At 31.3% G+C, this 16,828-nt stretch overlaps 1 protein-coding gene across 2 annotated transcripts; it reads left to right on the top strand.

Moving 5' to 3' along the window:
* Positions 1 to 211: 211 nt before the first annotated feature.
* On the top strand, positions 212 to 16,745 carry Bma-sorb-1 (Uncharacterized protein; the record flags this gene model as incomplete). Of its 2 annotated transcripts, XM_043074197.1 has the most annotated exons (13): positions 212 to 397; positions 1,654 to 1,707; positions 3,781 to 4,849; positions 7,089 to 7,157; positions 7,251 to 7,445; positions 8,770 to 8,911; positions 9,340 to 9,498; positions 9,864 to 9,978; positions 10,220 to 10,309; positions 10,530 to 10,717; positions 15,974 to 16,096; positions 16,380 to 16,486; positions 16,684 to 16,745. In XM_043074197.1, the coding sequence occupies 13 exons, from the start codon at positions 212 to 214 to the stop codon at positions 16,743 to 16,745; spliced, it is 2,559 nt and encodes an 852-aa protein (XP_042930131.1). The 2 variants fall into 2 exon arrangements, with proteins under 2 accessions (XP_042930131.1, XP_042930132.1); XM_043074198.1 differs by lacking the exons at positions 212 to 397; positions 1,654 to 1,707; positions 3,781 to 4,849; ... (6 more) ...; positions 10,530 to 10,717; positions 16,684 to 16,745 and adding an exon at positions 14,811 to 15,395 and having other exon boundaries at positions 16,380 to 16,427.
* Positions 16,746 to 16,828: the final 83 nt, after the last annotated feature.

Below are 16,828 nucleotides of genomic sequence, written 5' to 3'. Positions count from 1 at the left end.
TTTTAAGATCGCCCTAAAATTTATCTAATTTAGCATGATAGTGAGATGTTGATGAATTAATATATAAAGTAGTAATGACTGGATGGCAATGTTTTGTGTAAAGCGTATATTTATTGCTTCTGTGTGTTGGAAAGAGATTTTAAGTTTGCAATAATGCTAAAGCTAATCGCGAACTGCAGCAGCACCGCCATTGGTAACAACAGCTACATCAATGGCAATACCAGTAACTTCATCCGGACAATTATTCTCATCTACTTTACGTTCCCTGTCTTCCGCTATCTTAGTATTAGAAACGGAATGTAACCCTGAATCTAATATTAATCCTCTTCCAAAAAATCCCAATAAGAATCCACTTTCACTTAATTCATTCGACAAGTTTTCATCAAGAGCACATTTGGTATGTTTTTATCCTCAACATTCTATACTCTTTATTTCAGACTATTTAATTTTTTCTTTCAACAGTTCTGCTTTCCCTTTTTTCCACTTTTATCTTGCGGATAATATGAATTTACACAATTCGCTTTCCCCAAGAAGCTTCGAGTACTAATCTTTGATTTAAACTTTTCTCAGTTAATTCTTATATTATTCGTATATCTTATAAATTTCTTCCCCATGTATGAATCATCCAGGCACTTTTATATACTTCTTCATCAGTAGTTGCATTAAGTATTTAAAATGATTTGATGAAATCGTTAATGGATTAGATTGATGTTTGGTAAGCATGTGAAGCAATGCAAACTGATAAAACTGCATGGCTATTCTGTAATTAGCAAAAATTTTTTATTAGATTTGCAAAATTGCGCAAGCTGCATGTAGACGCCAATTTGTTTCATCGTGCTAGTTTCGACATGCTACACCAATTTTTATTAATATTTAGATGTTCTTTTCGTTTTCTTCTTTCTAAACTTAAAAAGTACTGCTAGAGTTAATTTTACAATTTCAATTAAAGAACTAAGTATGCAGCATTGATTGATTTGATAGTTGTTGTGTTTCGAAAATTTCCTTCGTTCGTTTTTTTGCCGACTAATGATTATCAATCTCTTTTATTCATCTTCATTGATTTCAAAAATTGTTGAAAATATTCCTATTATAATTCAATGTGATGTCTTTCTTTTTTGGAAGATATACGAAAGGAAGAGAGAAGAAAGAAGAAAGAAAATGAGGAAATACAGGAAGAGTAACTTAAAATCCATCAAATACTTTTAGCTTCCTTATGCATTTTCATCAATCATAAGGCAAAATGTTCGTTGCAGCAATAGCAATAGAAAGCTTTAAAGTACATGAGAGAAAAAAGAAATATAATATTTAAGATTATTTCTAACAATATTTTCCTAACAGCCTCATTTCCGATTTTTCTTTTTTCTGCCTCCAGTAAAGCTTCCACTTTCTTGTTTCAGCTGCAATTATTTGTAAATGTATGGTGATCAATAGTACCATTCATGAATGAATGTATCATCTCATAGCTTTAAAAAATATCAAAGTTGATTCACATTTTCGTCTTCATAGTTAAAATTTTTTAATTTGTACAAAAAAATATGCTTCTTGTATATCGTCCAAACTAAGTAGCTCTTTAAGATGTTTTTATTTGGATTTATGCGAGAATCTCTACAGAAATGTTAGGTGCCTGAATTCAACCGAAAGATTAAATTTCAGGTTTCCGATGAACAGAAAAAAATCTCAGAAAAACCAAAATTTCGAAATGAGAAGGTAAATCTTTGCTGAAAAATTGTTTGGTGTCATACCTGTCATCATGACTGTTTGTTTGTTTGTTAATCTGTCCAGTCTGCATGTTTGTCCTGTATCTCTTCTCGATATCTCGACTATTTAGTAATTAAACAGTCAATTTTAAGATGAATTATTTATGGAGTCTGAAGTCTCTCCAACCTTGGTGTCCACAACTGGTTGTAGTTCAGGAGAAACTAATTAGTAATGGGAGTATGTTTTCAAAAGCTGAAAGCAAACCAAGAAGGTATCCTTCTGCAAACCCTTTTACCTATCATTGTACTCATAACTTAATTGAACTGAAATGACAATGTTCTGGAATCAACTTTCAGTCATTTTTTCTCCAATTTTTAAAATGTAAAAGGAGAATTTGAAAATACACGAACTGATCCACACATTTTCAATGCTATAACATCTTGTATTCTTTCCAAAAGTATTTGTTTGAATCAAATTCATCAAATGAAATTCATTAGAATGTACGGAGCACTTGAATCATACTGCCCGTATTCGAATTTTAACGAGCTATCTAAAAGTCCTGACTTAAAATCTATGGAAATGACTGCTACTCTCTTATTTGTGCTCCGTTTTACTTTCAAAATCTTTTATATTCAATATTATTTGTCCTGTCACCGCCGAACAAAAATATAATTTCAGAATAAATTAAATAATATATCCAATAAAAATCTAGAAAATTGTATTATTTTCTCAAAATAATGGAAATATTTCCAGTGTTGTAGTCACATGAAATTTCTTGTAGATGTGATAAGTTTTGACGCACTACAGCTGCTATAAATTTTACAATTAATATTAATAAGTTTTAACAATTTTATTATTTTAACAGGAATTACAATCATCAAAATATTGAATATTTGGATCGATTATTAATTATGCAAATCTTAACCTTAAAAAATTATGCGGCCTTTCGTAGTTAATTCAATGTACAATGGAATTATTAGAAAGTAAAGGTAGTAATTGAATAAGTAATCAATTGATAGAAATATATAGTCTTTAATATAATATTTTAATATTCCTTTGTATTGCCACTGATTGTTGCTTTTTTCTAAGTAAATTTAACTTTTTTGATATTAGTAAGTTCATCATAAGCAAAAAAAAAAGAAACTGAATGTTTCCTGAAATGCAAAGCATAATGTGTTTCGAATTGCCAATTACAGAACTGTTTTATGTACAGCAATAACCATTTTACAATTTTTTGTATAGTCGTGAAGAAGGATAAAATTTTCAAAAGTTATTAGATATGAAATTTTTTTTAACTTGGAATGACCAAGATTTCGAATTATATGTTTGTTGTGGGATGAGAACTGAAAAATAATTGTAGTGTGCATTTCAGCAATTTTACATTTTCAGAAAGAGGATGAAGTGGTAAACTGAAAAGTCATCAATAAAAAAAAAAAATGAAAAGATTCGTTATAAATGAATGTTATAAATAATTATAATTAAGAATAAATACAAATAATGTTTGTTAGTAGGAGGAAATGTACTGACGAAGTTTTAATTCACAATATGGCGCATTATTAAGTATTATCGGTGTAGTAGAAGGTGTGAAGTGTAGTGAAGAAAAAATCGAAAAAATGTGATGAAATTTGAAATAGTTTTGAGAAGAATGCCATCAGTACTTTTTTTTTTTTGTTCGGCTATTGTGATAGCAACAATTACTTTGTCCTGAAAATTATTAATAGATTAATGATACTTTTCTGTTAATAAATGTTGCATTTTTCCCTTCAAATTCTTGGAACAAGGGGAGTAAACTGTTTGTATTTGATTTTTGCTGATTTATCCGGAATGGTTTGTTCTCTTGATTTATAAGTTGAACATTTTAATTAATTTGATTTCGCAAGTCACAAAACAATACAGTTTAAAACAAAAAAAAAAAAAAATAATAATTTTAATGGCAAAGATAACGAAATGATGAATCGACAGACGTAGAGAATTTTAAGAATTTTACTTCAGCTCAATCAGGTTGATGTAATTTCATCGAACAAGAGATGGGAGCGTATAATATGCTGACAATGTTGTTGTAACAAATGTTTGTATTTACAGATGATGATGAGAACAATACCACCTCGGCTACCTAAGACACCACCACCTCCATCAACGGAAATAAAAGTTAGGCCAAGAAATGGGTCTTCATCTGGTGGGACAAAGTGGACTTTGCGAACCGAAGCAAGAGATGGTAGTAATAGAAATTCGATGATGGTTAAAGTAGAAGGAGTCATTGAAATACCGAAAACTCAATCGGTTGCTTCCCTTCGTGAGCAAATTGCAAAGAAATTGGAGGTTAAAATGCCATCTACTCCACCAACTATTACAATTAGTAATAGTCATACGAAATCACCATTATGGATTTCCGGATCAAATGAACAATATCCATACGTTCCGCAACATGATGATACATCAAATTTTCAACATCTGGCAACAAAGATGTCAAAACTTAACAGCAATTCTCAATCATCCAGTAATACAACACTACAGAAACAGTTATCTATTGTACATGAACCGGTGGAGCGGCATATATCCTGCATAACGCCAGTATCATTCAATCGTACAGCGACACTTTCTTCCTCAGTTATTGTTTCTCCGAATATGCTCGATATTTATTCCAACAACACATTCGTCGCACCAGTATCCTCTTCTTCAGGTGTATTTTCATCATCACCAATCATCCACAAGCACGAGGAGAACAATGGTTGCAGTCCTTCCCTATATAATGATACAACAGCAGTTTACAACCAATTAAGCGATTACCAGAAATTGATGCCAGTCAAACAGAGAGTTGATAATCGTTCACAACCTTTCGTGCCTTCAACCACTGCTAACGCTACTATAAGTTCCCGAACGCTGAGTCCGCCATCATTCTTCGTAAACAGTCACAATAAATATAGAAATAAAATGGTTATTAAGGACCTGGAAATACCTGTATCAACGAACCACACTGATATTATCTCGACAAATAATCTTAGAAGTGATATTATTCCAACAAGTAATCATAGGACTGATATTGCTCAAGGAGTAGAAAGCCAGTTTGATGCTTCATCTTCATCAAAAATACCAACGTCAACACCACCATGTCAAATGCTTTCACAAAGTTACGATAGCAAAGGTACATCAAGTACCATGCCTCGCTATGATGCTCATACTGAAAATTCTAATTGGTACCGCACTATGTTCAAGAAAATGCATGTAGTTGATCAGTTAGGCAAGTTATTTCATGATTATTTTAATTTCAGGGAATCTTTTATCAAAACAAATTGATATACTTATTTTTCAACAAGAATCTGTGATTTTAAAATAACTTAAATTTACCTACTTGTCAGTATTCAGAACCTTCGTGATACTATTCCATTTTACACACGCCACTAAATTTGCTTTATTTGCAAATAGTTATATGTCCATTACAGTTGATATTATGTTGCTTGTATTCATTGTACTCACTAACCACGCACGTATTTCAAATTAAATCACATTATTCTAGTTTCCGTTATCTCACTGTTGCTTGTTCGTTCCACTCACATTTCTTTATGTTATTGCTATAAAGAAGTCAACTATAATACACCATTGGTACTGAAATTGATCCAAAGTTGAAGCTAATAGAAATAACTGGAATGTCATTGGAATTTTTTTGAAAGAGAAGACGAAGAGGAATTTCAAAAAAAAGTTCAGATTTTCTGGTATCTCTTTTTATGCGCAGAATGAATGGTGTGTAAGTAATAAGTGTCAGTGTCTGCGTTCAGTGGCAGAAGTGCTGCTTCTAGGTGCTTGTATCTCTCAGCTAGGCTTCATGGCACATGGTAGGCTAATATGCTTTAAAATGCCATGAAATGCTACATAAGCATTACATTCGATCGCTCTACCTCACATTCGTACTATTTCCTTCCTTTCACTGGTGTGCATCACCATAGCTTTGCTCAGTTTATTTCCATCGCACTTATTATATCTCCCTAGTCTTCTCGTAGTTGAAACAATTAAAATGAAAGAAAGTTTAACTGTTACCCAATCAATCTGTTTATTATTCACACCTTTGTTCAGTTATTTCATCTTTACTACTTTTACAGCAAGCTTCTTTTCATCTCACCATCAAGTATTCACGAAATTCCTTTTTTATTAATTACACACTGATAATATTAATTATAAAGTGTAGCGCGATGCAAAAATTGTGAGAGATTTCGATTTAGTTCAGTTGCTATTTTTTTAAAAATTAGTAATTATAATACAACCACAAATTAGTGTTTATAATACAGCTATTATTTTTTAAGACCTAAAATTGACAAAGAATGAACTAAGCAGCGATTTGATGTTCGATTCCTGAAAATCAATTTGAAATTTTTATAAATGCTTTCATGAATTACTTCACCACAACTTACTCTACTCATAACTGTTATATTGGAGTAAAACGAAAGTTTGCTGAACATTTATAGTCTGGGGAGTGTGCCCGGACTTCTTCATTAATTGTTATCCTTAAAAGAGAGACGAATGTGCATATCACATCAGCGAATGAGTTAAAAGTGCTCTCCAAAGATTTGTTTTACTTCTAGAATTTATTCTAAATATCTAAGGAAGCGACTACAAACAGTATCAGTTTATTGCCACTGATAACCGCAACCATCATCACTGCTATTCCTTCTTTTTTTTTTGTCATTAACAATAAAATTTGAAAATTTCTATAAAATGCTTTGAAAAAGAGGAAGATAAAATTTTTACATGACCTCACAAATGAAACGTATCACATTTGCACTATTTGCTCATACTTCTATAGCGTGGCATGGCAAGCGTAAATGTCAACTAAATCCAGGGAACGATCATTACCATATTAGCTACAGTATGTGATGGTATGTTATACTCAATGTCATCTATTGCACAGCTGATTAGTGATAGTAGATCATTTTTTCCAAAAAAAAAATTCAGTTTGTTGTTCCAATCTCATTTCTTTTCTCTTCAAAATTTAAAAATTGTTTCATATGAAATTATTTCTTGAAATGATACTTTAAATTTACAAAAAAGAAAAATTTTAATATTCTAAAATTCACCGTTTCCTTTGCATTAAAAAGGTGCGATGTTAGTATAATAAATATATGTATAAGCTTGTTTGTTTTTTGTTGTTTTGATGAAATTTGGTTGAATGTGTGATGAAAATTTAGAGACTAAGAATATATCCATATCAATTACACGTGCTCTGTTTTTACTTCCTTGCTACAACATCACCATTTCCTTTATGGTTTTAGAAATAAGTCTATTGATCGGATCATTCATTTGCAAAAAAAAAAAAAAATCAAATAAACTTCGTTCTTTTTGACATGTTGATCTCTCATTTCTTAGTTTGCTCAATGTCGCATTCATGAAAAATTGTTTAGATCCTTCGGTGCTGAGGTGCCAGCAAAGAAAACTCTCAACTCCAGCGTCAACCGTGCAGCGAATAAACCGTAAGTGAATTTTCACTTCCGTTCTCTTCGTTCTGTGAGTGAGAATTCGTGACTTATAAAAGGTTCTAAATTATCCGAAACAAACGTTTATAGGATCTTGGACACCGAACCTTCAACTTGACAACCAGAAGAATTCACTCAGAAACTATGAATTGCAATCGAGACGTAGCAAAAGTGTTGGACGTTATGTAGAAAGTCAAAGTGGAATGGAACAACCATATCAGCGGTCTTCAGAAAATCTCAATCGTGAGCTTGAAGAGTGGAAACCTAGATGGCGTCATGAGTTAGGTGCTGCATCGTGTTGTCCATCATCACATCGGCCTTACCTCACTAACTGCTTTGCTCAACAACGCTCTAAAACTCAGCATTTCCACCTACCACCGTATCGATTTCAGCAGAACTGTAAGCAAGAAGCATCGAAATGCTTATGCTGTCATTTTTCTTGTCATAATTTATCATGGACTGAGATTGAATATCTCTGCAAAACACTGGATAAAAAAGAAATTCATATGGAATCATTTATGGAGCAATTGAATAAACTTGTCAAATCAACAGCAATCGGAGGTCCTCTAGATCAGTCCGTTATGTATTTACAAACTTTAGTTGACTGCTTGGAAGCTTGTGGAACTAATAGTAACAACATCAAGAGAAGCAGAAGTCACAGCATATCACCAACATCATTTTCTACTTCTAACTGTTATTGTATTCCTAAATATCCCACCAACTTAACAACTCCTTGTTCGTTTTGCTCATCTTATATCAACTCAGGTGTGTCTCCTTTTTCTATTTAATTAATATATTTGAATTTCTCGACTTAATCTGCATGAAATAGATTCTATTCAAATAATTGTCTTAAGCCCAAAGATATTTAACTTTTTTTTTCAAATATAGTTTACATTGAAAGCATTAAATTTAAAATAATGTGAATTAGTGAATGAAGTGAAGAGAAATTTCGAACATTGCACTTTTTTAAATAAGCCTATTAATATCTTTGTCGTGTTTCCTAACCATTGCCAAAAGCTGTATCTTAAACCAATCCTTGAGTATACAAATTAAATTCCAATATTTCTACTGCCTTTATCGATCAACTACCCATTCAGTGTTTACACTACTGATTTTATTTTTTGGAAATACTCGATATTAATGCAAATTGCATAAGAATTAAGGCATTGTCGCATGCTTTGATATTGCTCAAACTTTAAATTATGTAACCTTTAGGACTACTGAGTCACACGAAGCCGATTGTCAAATCGTCCCGTCTAATCTATCTGTTGTTTGAACCGTTAATATTTTCTATACCGTTGTCATAACTGCTGTTACTATTCCTCTATTTTGCTATGCCAAACTTGCATATTTGAATCATTTTGTACTCAGCACTACTATTTTACAGTTAACACGAAAAACTTTCATTTTAAATTTTAAATTCAGTTTTTATATCAGATTTCCTTGAAAAAAGAAATTAAGATTTCCTCAAACTTTTAATTCTTTTCTACTTTTCATCTCTTGGTTATTTAGGAGAGAACCCAGAGTAGATTGCCAAATCGATGTATTTTTCGATCTTCCGTTTTTTAATCTGATGCTTTTTTTCTTTAATCGTAGTAATAATTGTTAGATAGGTCAGAAGTAAACGACCAGTCAACTGGTGATGTAGCCAAGATAAAAAAACTTGCGAAATATGAAGTTCTTCTCCGGCAGAAAGTTGAGAAGCTTTCCGAAGAATTGCAACAGCAGCAGAGTCGACGGCATGGATATGTGTTAGTTACTAATACTATTTCGCTATTATTTCAGTATGCTTGTTGGAAGTTTACGTTTTTAATTTTGATCCATGAACATCAGGTAGTTCAGGTTTATGTTTTATCACTAAGAAATGATGCTTGATAAGATGGTTACCAATTATAATCGTGTTAAAAACCATCTTTCAGTTTGTAATATTCGGACCAGCTTGTTTCCAGTGCTTGAAACCTATTGTTTTATATTTGCAACTTACAATTTGATTATTATTATTGGGTGCATCGTGCTAATAAGAGTGGCTAAATTGATTCAAGCTGCAATTAATGATAAAATACTTTTAAGTCTGGTAGTGATAAATTTAAGAATATTTTTGACTTCTAACTGTTTATTTGCTGGGGTGATATTTTACATTGATGGTAAACTTATGATCAATGAAGGATAATATTTTCAGACCTTCTGCTGCTCCGGCCCTTCAGAAAAATTTTGATCGCTTTAGTGGACTGATCAACGAATTTGGACGGCCAGAACGTGCTGCCACCCCTCAAACGATGTCAAAAACTGAAATTACGACTTGTACTGCACTTCACTCTTTCAGAGCTGTCAGCCCTAAGTAATATTTTAATCTAGTCATAACTAATCTTAATCTGCTTTTTCGATCCTAATTTAATTTTTTTCTTCTTGCTGCAAGTTTATTTGTCTACTTTAAAAAGAAATTCTTTTATTTTTTTAAATTCTTTCCGAGCTGCTGAGTGAATATTTTATCAAATAATGCCATGTTTAATTAAATACGAAGAGTAAATCAAAAGTGCTTAAAGATTAACTCACAAAATTCTTTCGAAAAATTCAGAATCGTGAGCGTCACTACCTTGAAAAGCAATGGATTCAATATAATTCCACCGATCCAGTTGCAAATAATTCCATGATGTACTCTTAAAAATTAATAAAATACCTGGAAACATGATGCTTAATTTGTAGAGAATTATCGTTTAATCGCGGTGATGTGATACGGGTCTATCGCATAATCGATATCAATTGGATGGAGGGCGAACTTAATGGTCAAAGTGGCATTTTCCCTTCTTCCTATGTACAAGTAATGTTTTTATTAATAAATTCGTATTTTCATTGCAATATTCTACAGCTAATTTATTTATAAATATCTTCTGATAAACTGCTTATTCCAGGGATTGTGATTGCTTCTCTTTCCTTCACAGTAGTCGGATGACACATTTAGCAGAGGAATAGGATTTCAAATTTCAGTGGATTAACAAGAATTAATTTGTTGAAGTTAATATATGGACTTCAATTAATAAAATTTTAAATGCAAATTAAAGATTGACAGCAATGAGGAAAGCGAACAGTTCAGACTGGTCGTTTTGTATCCATTTTCTGCCAGAAATAAGAATGAGTTATCGCTGAAAAAGGTTTGCTAAGTTCTTAGTTCATGTTTCAACTTGGTTGGCTTACCCATTCTTACAATAAATGTTCAAAAATCATTTTAAATCAAACACCTCATAATTGCAAACAGTTTTTTTGTTTTTTTGTTTTTTTTTTTCGAAAAAATGATCAACAATCTCTTTCATCCTCTTCACTGCGTAATTATTAAATTAAAAAAAAAAAAATTCATATATCGACAACTGATAGGGTGAAATGCTGCGTCATTTGCGAAATATTGATGCTAATTGGATCGAGGGTAAGAATATTCACGGACAAACCGGCATTTTTCCCAAGTCATACGTTCGTAAAGCACGTGAGATCAGTTTATGTGACAGCAATGAAATATCAATACCGGATAGACCTAAAACACCACATACCAATGCTACTCCATTCAGGTTTATCGCCTTTTTGTCTTCAATTTTTCAGAAACTTTTTTTGAGTTGAAGAAAGTATCAGCAAAACTATTGACTAAATATAGTTTTGTGAACTCTGAAAAGTATCGGTTTTAATTTCCGCGCGAATTAATTCTTGTTCAAAAACTAAAATGGAAATAATAATAATTAGAAAATTGCTTCACTAAGCACAGGTAGGTAATTAATCTGTGATACTTTTAATTCAGTTTATCTTGTTTATTTTCTTGAAACAAGACTTCTTGAACTTTAATGAAATGATCGTATTGCTTAAAAATTTAATTCTATGTAAAAAGTTAATGCGCAAGCGATGCCAGTGAAGGTCCATCTACCATTAAATGATCAAATCTAGTTATTTTTATTCAATATTTTTAATTATATATTCAAATAACTAATATAGCAAGTATTAATTAGCATTTTTTTTTTCGTTTTCGATATATATTTTCCGATATAGCAAATATCTAAGCAAGATTTATTTCACACTTTATTTAGCTTTATAATCACTGGCTACAAATTGTGGCATTAAAATATTTCTTTACTTTTCCTTTTTTTGTAAATATGACACTAAAGCATTAAATGAGATACTTAAGAAAACTTAATAATGCTATCAGTAAGTAAGCATAACAAGGCATAACATCATTTCTTTTTATCTTTTTATCATTTCTTTTTATCAAAGAAATGACTTTCGGTCACAAATTTTGTTTTTCAAATTCTATGCTGATGTTTTCAATCATTAATTTTGAATTACTTCATTTATGGGTTCGCTGTTTGAGAAACTTGTTTTTGACCCTTTGATACGTTTTAGGAAATAAATACACTTCTTTTAAGTGCTGTTATCAGAAGCTACAAGAATACAAATTATTTCAATTTTTATGTGATTCAAAGAAAAATTAATGGAGAATTTAACGAAAAAAAAAAAAAAATCCTATCACCAAAAATTTGAAAATAAAGTTTGCTTTTTATCAGTTCTGTGTTATATCACATTACTCATTAAAAGTCATTTAATCATAAAACACTTCTTAATTTCCTTTTCTTGAAAGTATCGTCTTTGATGCCTTTTTTTGGCTTTTTCTTTTTTCCCTCTTTAATTTTTGTTTTAGTGTAAGAAAATCCTGAATACCTATCATTTCATTTCCGTTTCTGATATTGAGCTGCTCAGTCAATATGATTCTGAAGGAAATAATGGGATAAAGGGATGTTAAAGTTGAGGAAAGTTAGCGATTTTATTACTTTGTTATTTGTTGTTCGTTCATCACCTACGACACATTATTACATTGCCGAAAGGAGGGTCTTGAAGAGGATAAAGCAAGAACATTTCTAGAAAACCTATGGAATCTTCGTGATGATATCTCTGAATTTGAATTGTAATGCATGTCTGCTTTTGCAGAAACATTTTTTTTTGGATTATGTTTTCAACTTTTTATGCTTCATAACGTAGAAAATAATATGCTACCTGATTTTTGAATGGTAATATGAAATGTTGTGGTATAAAATTTAAATTGCAATAAATTTGCCACCCCGCCACCAAAAGCAATTATTGGGAAAAACAGATTAAGCGAAAAACAGATTAAGCGTAATGTGACTGATTAAATAAAAACCAAAAAAGAAATTTTAAGAGTAATTTATTTCAATTGAAAAAAAGGCTGTATTTCTTTGACATTTTATCAAACTGTGCTGACATTTATTATTCTAAATTAAACAAAGTGCTGAAGAATTAATTATTTCTGCAATACTTTACACAAATAATGAGAAATAAACCTATGCAACCACAGCGATTTTCATATTTTGTAGAAGTTTCACAACAGTGTCAGCAAGTAACACTTCAAAAAATACTCACTGAAAAAGATGAGTGGATTACATCTTATTAACTTTTCCATGAAGAAAAATGAGAAATTTCCGTCTTATTTTCACGACAATTTGAGCCATATTTTGCAGCACTTTCTGAGCGGAAAAGGAGAAACGAAAAAAGAGCAATGACTGATGTCATTTTTTTTTTTTTAGACCCTGTCATATAATAATTAATTCTCCTCATGTCTATCTTTCAGATTTATTTGTTAGCACTAGCATTTCATTTTCATGCTTCATTTCTAAAGTTTTGTTCTCTTTTTCCCTAAAAAAAAATAACATAAGTGGGAATTTTCTGAAAAACTCAAGATTTGCTTCAAAATAAATTGACTTCGTACTAAAATAGTTATGATTTTGTACAATGAAATGTCTTTAAGTAACTCATATATTAAACCGGTTCCTCTCTTATACTTTTCACTTATTTTTAGTCATTACCTTCAATTAATTATTTTAACCTAATAAACTTTTGCCATTGCACATCACGTTATTATTAACACTCAATTTCATTTGTATAATGATATCTAGGTTAGATAGAAGCAATAACATTTGTTGAGAATAATTTAACGCAGCGACACTACTCTCTTAGATGTCATTACATATGAGCAAATGGATTTTTGATCTATAATTTTGTTGTCAAAAAAAATTTTGTTGCATTGGGTTGCAGGCACTTCCGAAGGTTGTGCAACGTACTTTTGCACATTTGCTATGGAACCGTTGAAAATTTGATTAATGAACAGCAGTCCTCTTTACAAGATTTTAGAAAGTAATCATTTGAACTATTTTTGTCTTATTAAGTTCTGGGATTACACAGCATAATTCATTCGTTGTTCTGACAATTGCTAATCTCGGGACTTCGTTTTATTTTATTCTGTATAAACCACCCTAAGATGGATTTCTTTTTAACTTCAGCCTATATAGCTGTTACCATCGATCAATTCAGAAAACTTTTGCTAGATATCTGTTTCATTACTCAAAAACTTGAAACAAAACTGCCTTCTTTCTTGCTGTTTCAATTTATTAGTAACAACCTTAAAAAATGCAAAAGATTAGAAGCAACACCTGTTAAGTGCTTATAGATACAACAAGTTTTCATTTGTGCTCGAACTGAAAGATTTCAAAAGTGTTCCAATTGAAATTTCTTTGATTTCTTTTAAAAATTCTATTAAGTTTTCTTAATGACATGTGATCAATTCTAATCACCAGCAAAATCGATTATACTTTGACAATAAATAAAACACTGTGTTTCTAATCACAATTCCGTACACTGTGATACATATTGCTGAACAGTAGTTAAGGTTTTTCTTTACATCTAAAATGATGGCCAAGGCATTAAGTAGAATAACAACGATAGAATAATGGAATTTTCTTAAGCTGCGCCAGTTTAACACATCTCAGCCAAGCCAAATATTAAATTATATTAGTAGTTTCTGCTTATAAAGATCACTTCCAATAAACTTGTAAATTAGTGAGGCCACATTTGTGAAGTGGACTAGTCGCGTTGTTACTAAGCAACACGTTTTAAGTTTTTTGGATAATAAAATAAAAAACCATTTTCCTAATGAGACTGTTTTATCCTCAATCGTTCCCCTACCTCACTCAACAAGCATCGTTAGTCAGTCTTCAAAGATTTATTTTTTTCAATGGTAAAATTCTCTTCAGAATAGAAATCAACAACCAAAGCTGGGTAAAGCAAGACGAATTCTTCACCTAGTTTAGTACTTTTCTCAAATTTAACTTCAAATTTTCTGCAGTATCTGAATCTTAACTAAAATTGAGTTGAAAACTTTATTTCTGCTAAAACCATTTATTCTTGATCGTTTCATTCATTCTTTTTTAATAAAAATATTTCTATTTCTTAATTGTTATTTTTCTAACTCCTTAGCATTTAGCATTGGTTGAATAATCACCATCTCAATAACTTTATACTGGTTCGTAATCATTACATATAGTGGTAAATTATGATAATTTCGAATTAACTGCAATTTTATATTTTATGTTTTGCCGAGATTTATGAGTCGTATGTTTTTTTTTTTTTTTTATTTTTTTTTTCACAAGTTTCATTTAAAAAGCTACAAATATTGCAGAATTGCCGACTGAAGTTAATTATGGATAAAGTAAAGGGAAGTGTCATCGTTGATGTTTATGCATATTTCTAATCATGTGTCAGATTTAACGAGTAATTGAATTGATAAGGATATCATTATTTAAAAAAAATATACGGTGAGGATATTCAATGCATTGCACAGCAGGAACAGTAGTACATCCATTGCGAGCATCATGGCGTTCAATAAGAAATAAAATCCGAATATGCCGACAAACAGAATATGATCTAATCCAGGCTTATTTTTTGGGAAATAACAATCCGCAGCAACAGTTAGCAACGACAAAATTCGCTTTCCGACCACGTTTTGTAACTAATGCGGTGGAACAACAAATTTACACTATTTTAGTTACATTTCTGGATCAGATTCTAGAGTGTTATCATACAATGTATAATGCCTGGGTATGCAAGAAATTTGGACGTCAGCTAGCACGGATTTTGCGTACAATAAATTTTGATCATAGATACTACTGGAAACTGTTAGAGAATCGTATCCTCTACTATCTGATGGTAAAACACTACAGTGTAACGGTGTTATTTGCTTGGCATACATTCATGGATACCTTATCAGATGCTGTTATCGAAGGCTTCTGGCAAGCAATATCTGCTGATTTGCCAAAGCAATTACCAACAATTTTCGAGGAAACACCAGCTAAATGCTTCTTGTACATCGAGCCGAATCGTCCTTCATTTTTTGCCAGACTGCTGGATTTATTTGTGCGCTCATTATTATAATTTGTTTATGATCAATGAAATCACTAATAGTTTAACCAGGAACTATTAAATTGAAGAATAAAAAATATAGTTAATCACAACTGAAAGTCTGATATGATACACTTTTCACCTAAACCAGTTAAACTAGAACCACGATAGGCCACTACTGGACGGTCGGTAATTCGAATAAAGAGCTTCATATTTCATCTTTTTTCCTCAATCTATCTTATCAAGAATTTTTCATTGGCTTTATGATGCCATTTTTTTTTCTGGTATCATAATCATTTATTATCAACATTGAATGAACAGTATACGTTTAAAACTTGCCAACAATATGATTAAGAAAGAGATTCGAATCTTCTTCACTTGCAACAATTACACTGTTTATTGCGTGGAACTTATAAAGGAAAAGAAATCTCTCATCTATCCTTCATTTTCAAGTGTTACTGACACATTTTATGCTTATTATTCAACTTTTTCATAATTTTTGATATGCGTAATTAATACTGTAAATAAAAACAAAGTTCACTTTTTTACAGTTTGTTTCCTGCTATTCATTTAAATGCTTCTTACATTTACAGAGACGAAAACCCAGCAATAGCAATAAGGACAGATCCCGTAGACGAAATGGGAGAATGGCAGAAAAGACACAATCAAAACGACTTTTCTGGACCGGTGAATATAATTCCCAAAAATGTGGAAATGTTAGATTTTTTATCTTTTCCTTAATTCTACTACAATATTTAATATGATGTATTCAGGAAGTATCATCTTAGATGCAATTTCTCCGACACGCGAATACAATAAATTGAACTATGAATGATATTGGATAGACTTAGCACTATAAAAGATTGATCGATATAGCCGGATATATTATGTTGATTTAAATTGAGTGGTAGACTTTCAAGGAAGCAATGTCCCGCTCAATTAAATATTTTTAAAAGGTTTGTGTAATGCTGTGAAACATAAAATGATTGTTCACTTCAGTTATCGGGTCTTATACGCTTACAAGCCAAAAAATGCGGACGAACTTGAGCTCCAAGAAAATGATATCGTTTTTGTTATTGAGAAGTGCGACGATGGTTGGTTCATTGGTTAGTCGGATCTCTTAACTTTCTTCGTTTTTTAGATATCGGAAATTTTTGAAGTATGAGATTGAAAAACTGTCCAGAATCATCCTTTCTTTTCAAATTATTCAATTATTCTACATTTTTTGTAAGCTTCAAGGACGACTTTGATATCCACAATACCTTTCTATCTAAAAGACTTCTCAATAATAACGAATTTGCAGGTACTTTACCACGAACAGGTCAGTTCGGAACATTTCCAGGCAATTATGTTGAAAGGCATTGAACTATAGATAGAATCAATATTTATTTTCTATATTGCTTTGCACCAACCATTTCCTTGTTTGTCATAGTCATTTTATTTTGTAT

This window comes from Brugia malayi, assembly GCF_000002995.4.
Source record: "Brugia malayi strain FR3 genome assembly, contig: Bm_v4_ChrX_scaffold_001, whole genome shotgun sequence".
Lineage (NCBI taxonomy): Eukaryota > Metazoa > Nematoda > Chromadorea > Rhabditida > Onchocercidae > Brugia > Brugia malayi.
The sequence above is the reverse complement of the archived record's forward strand: the minus strand, read 5'-3'. Positions and strand labels throughout refer to the sequence as shown.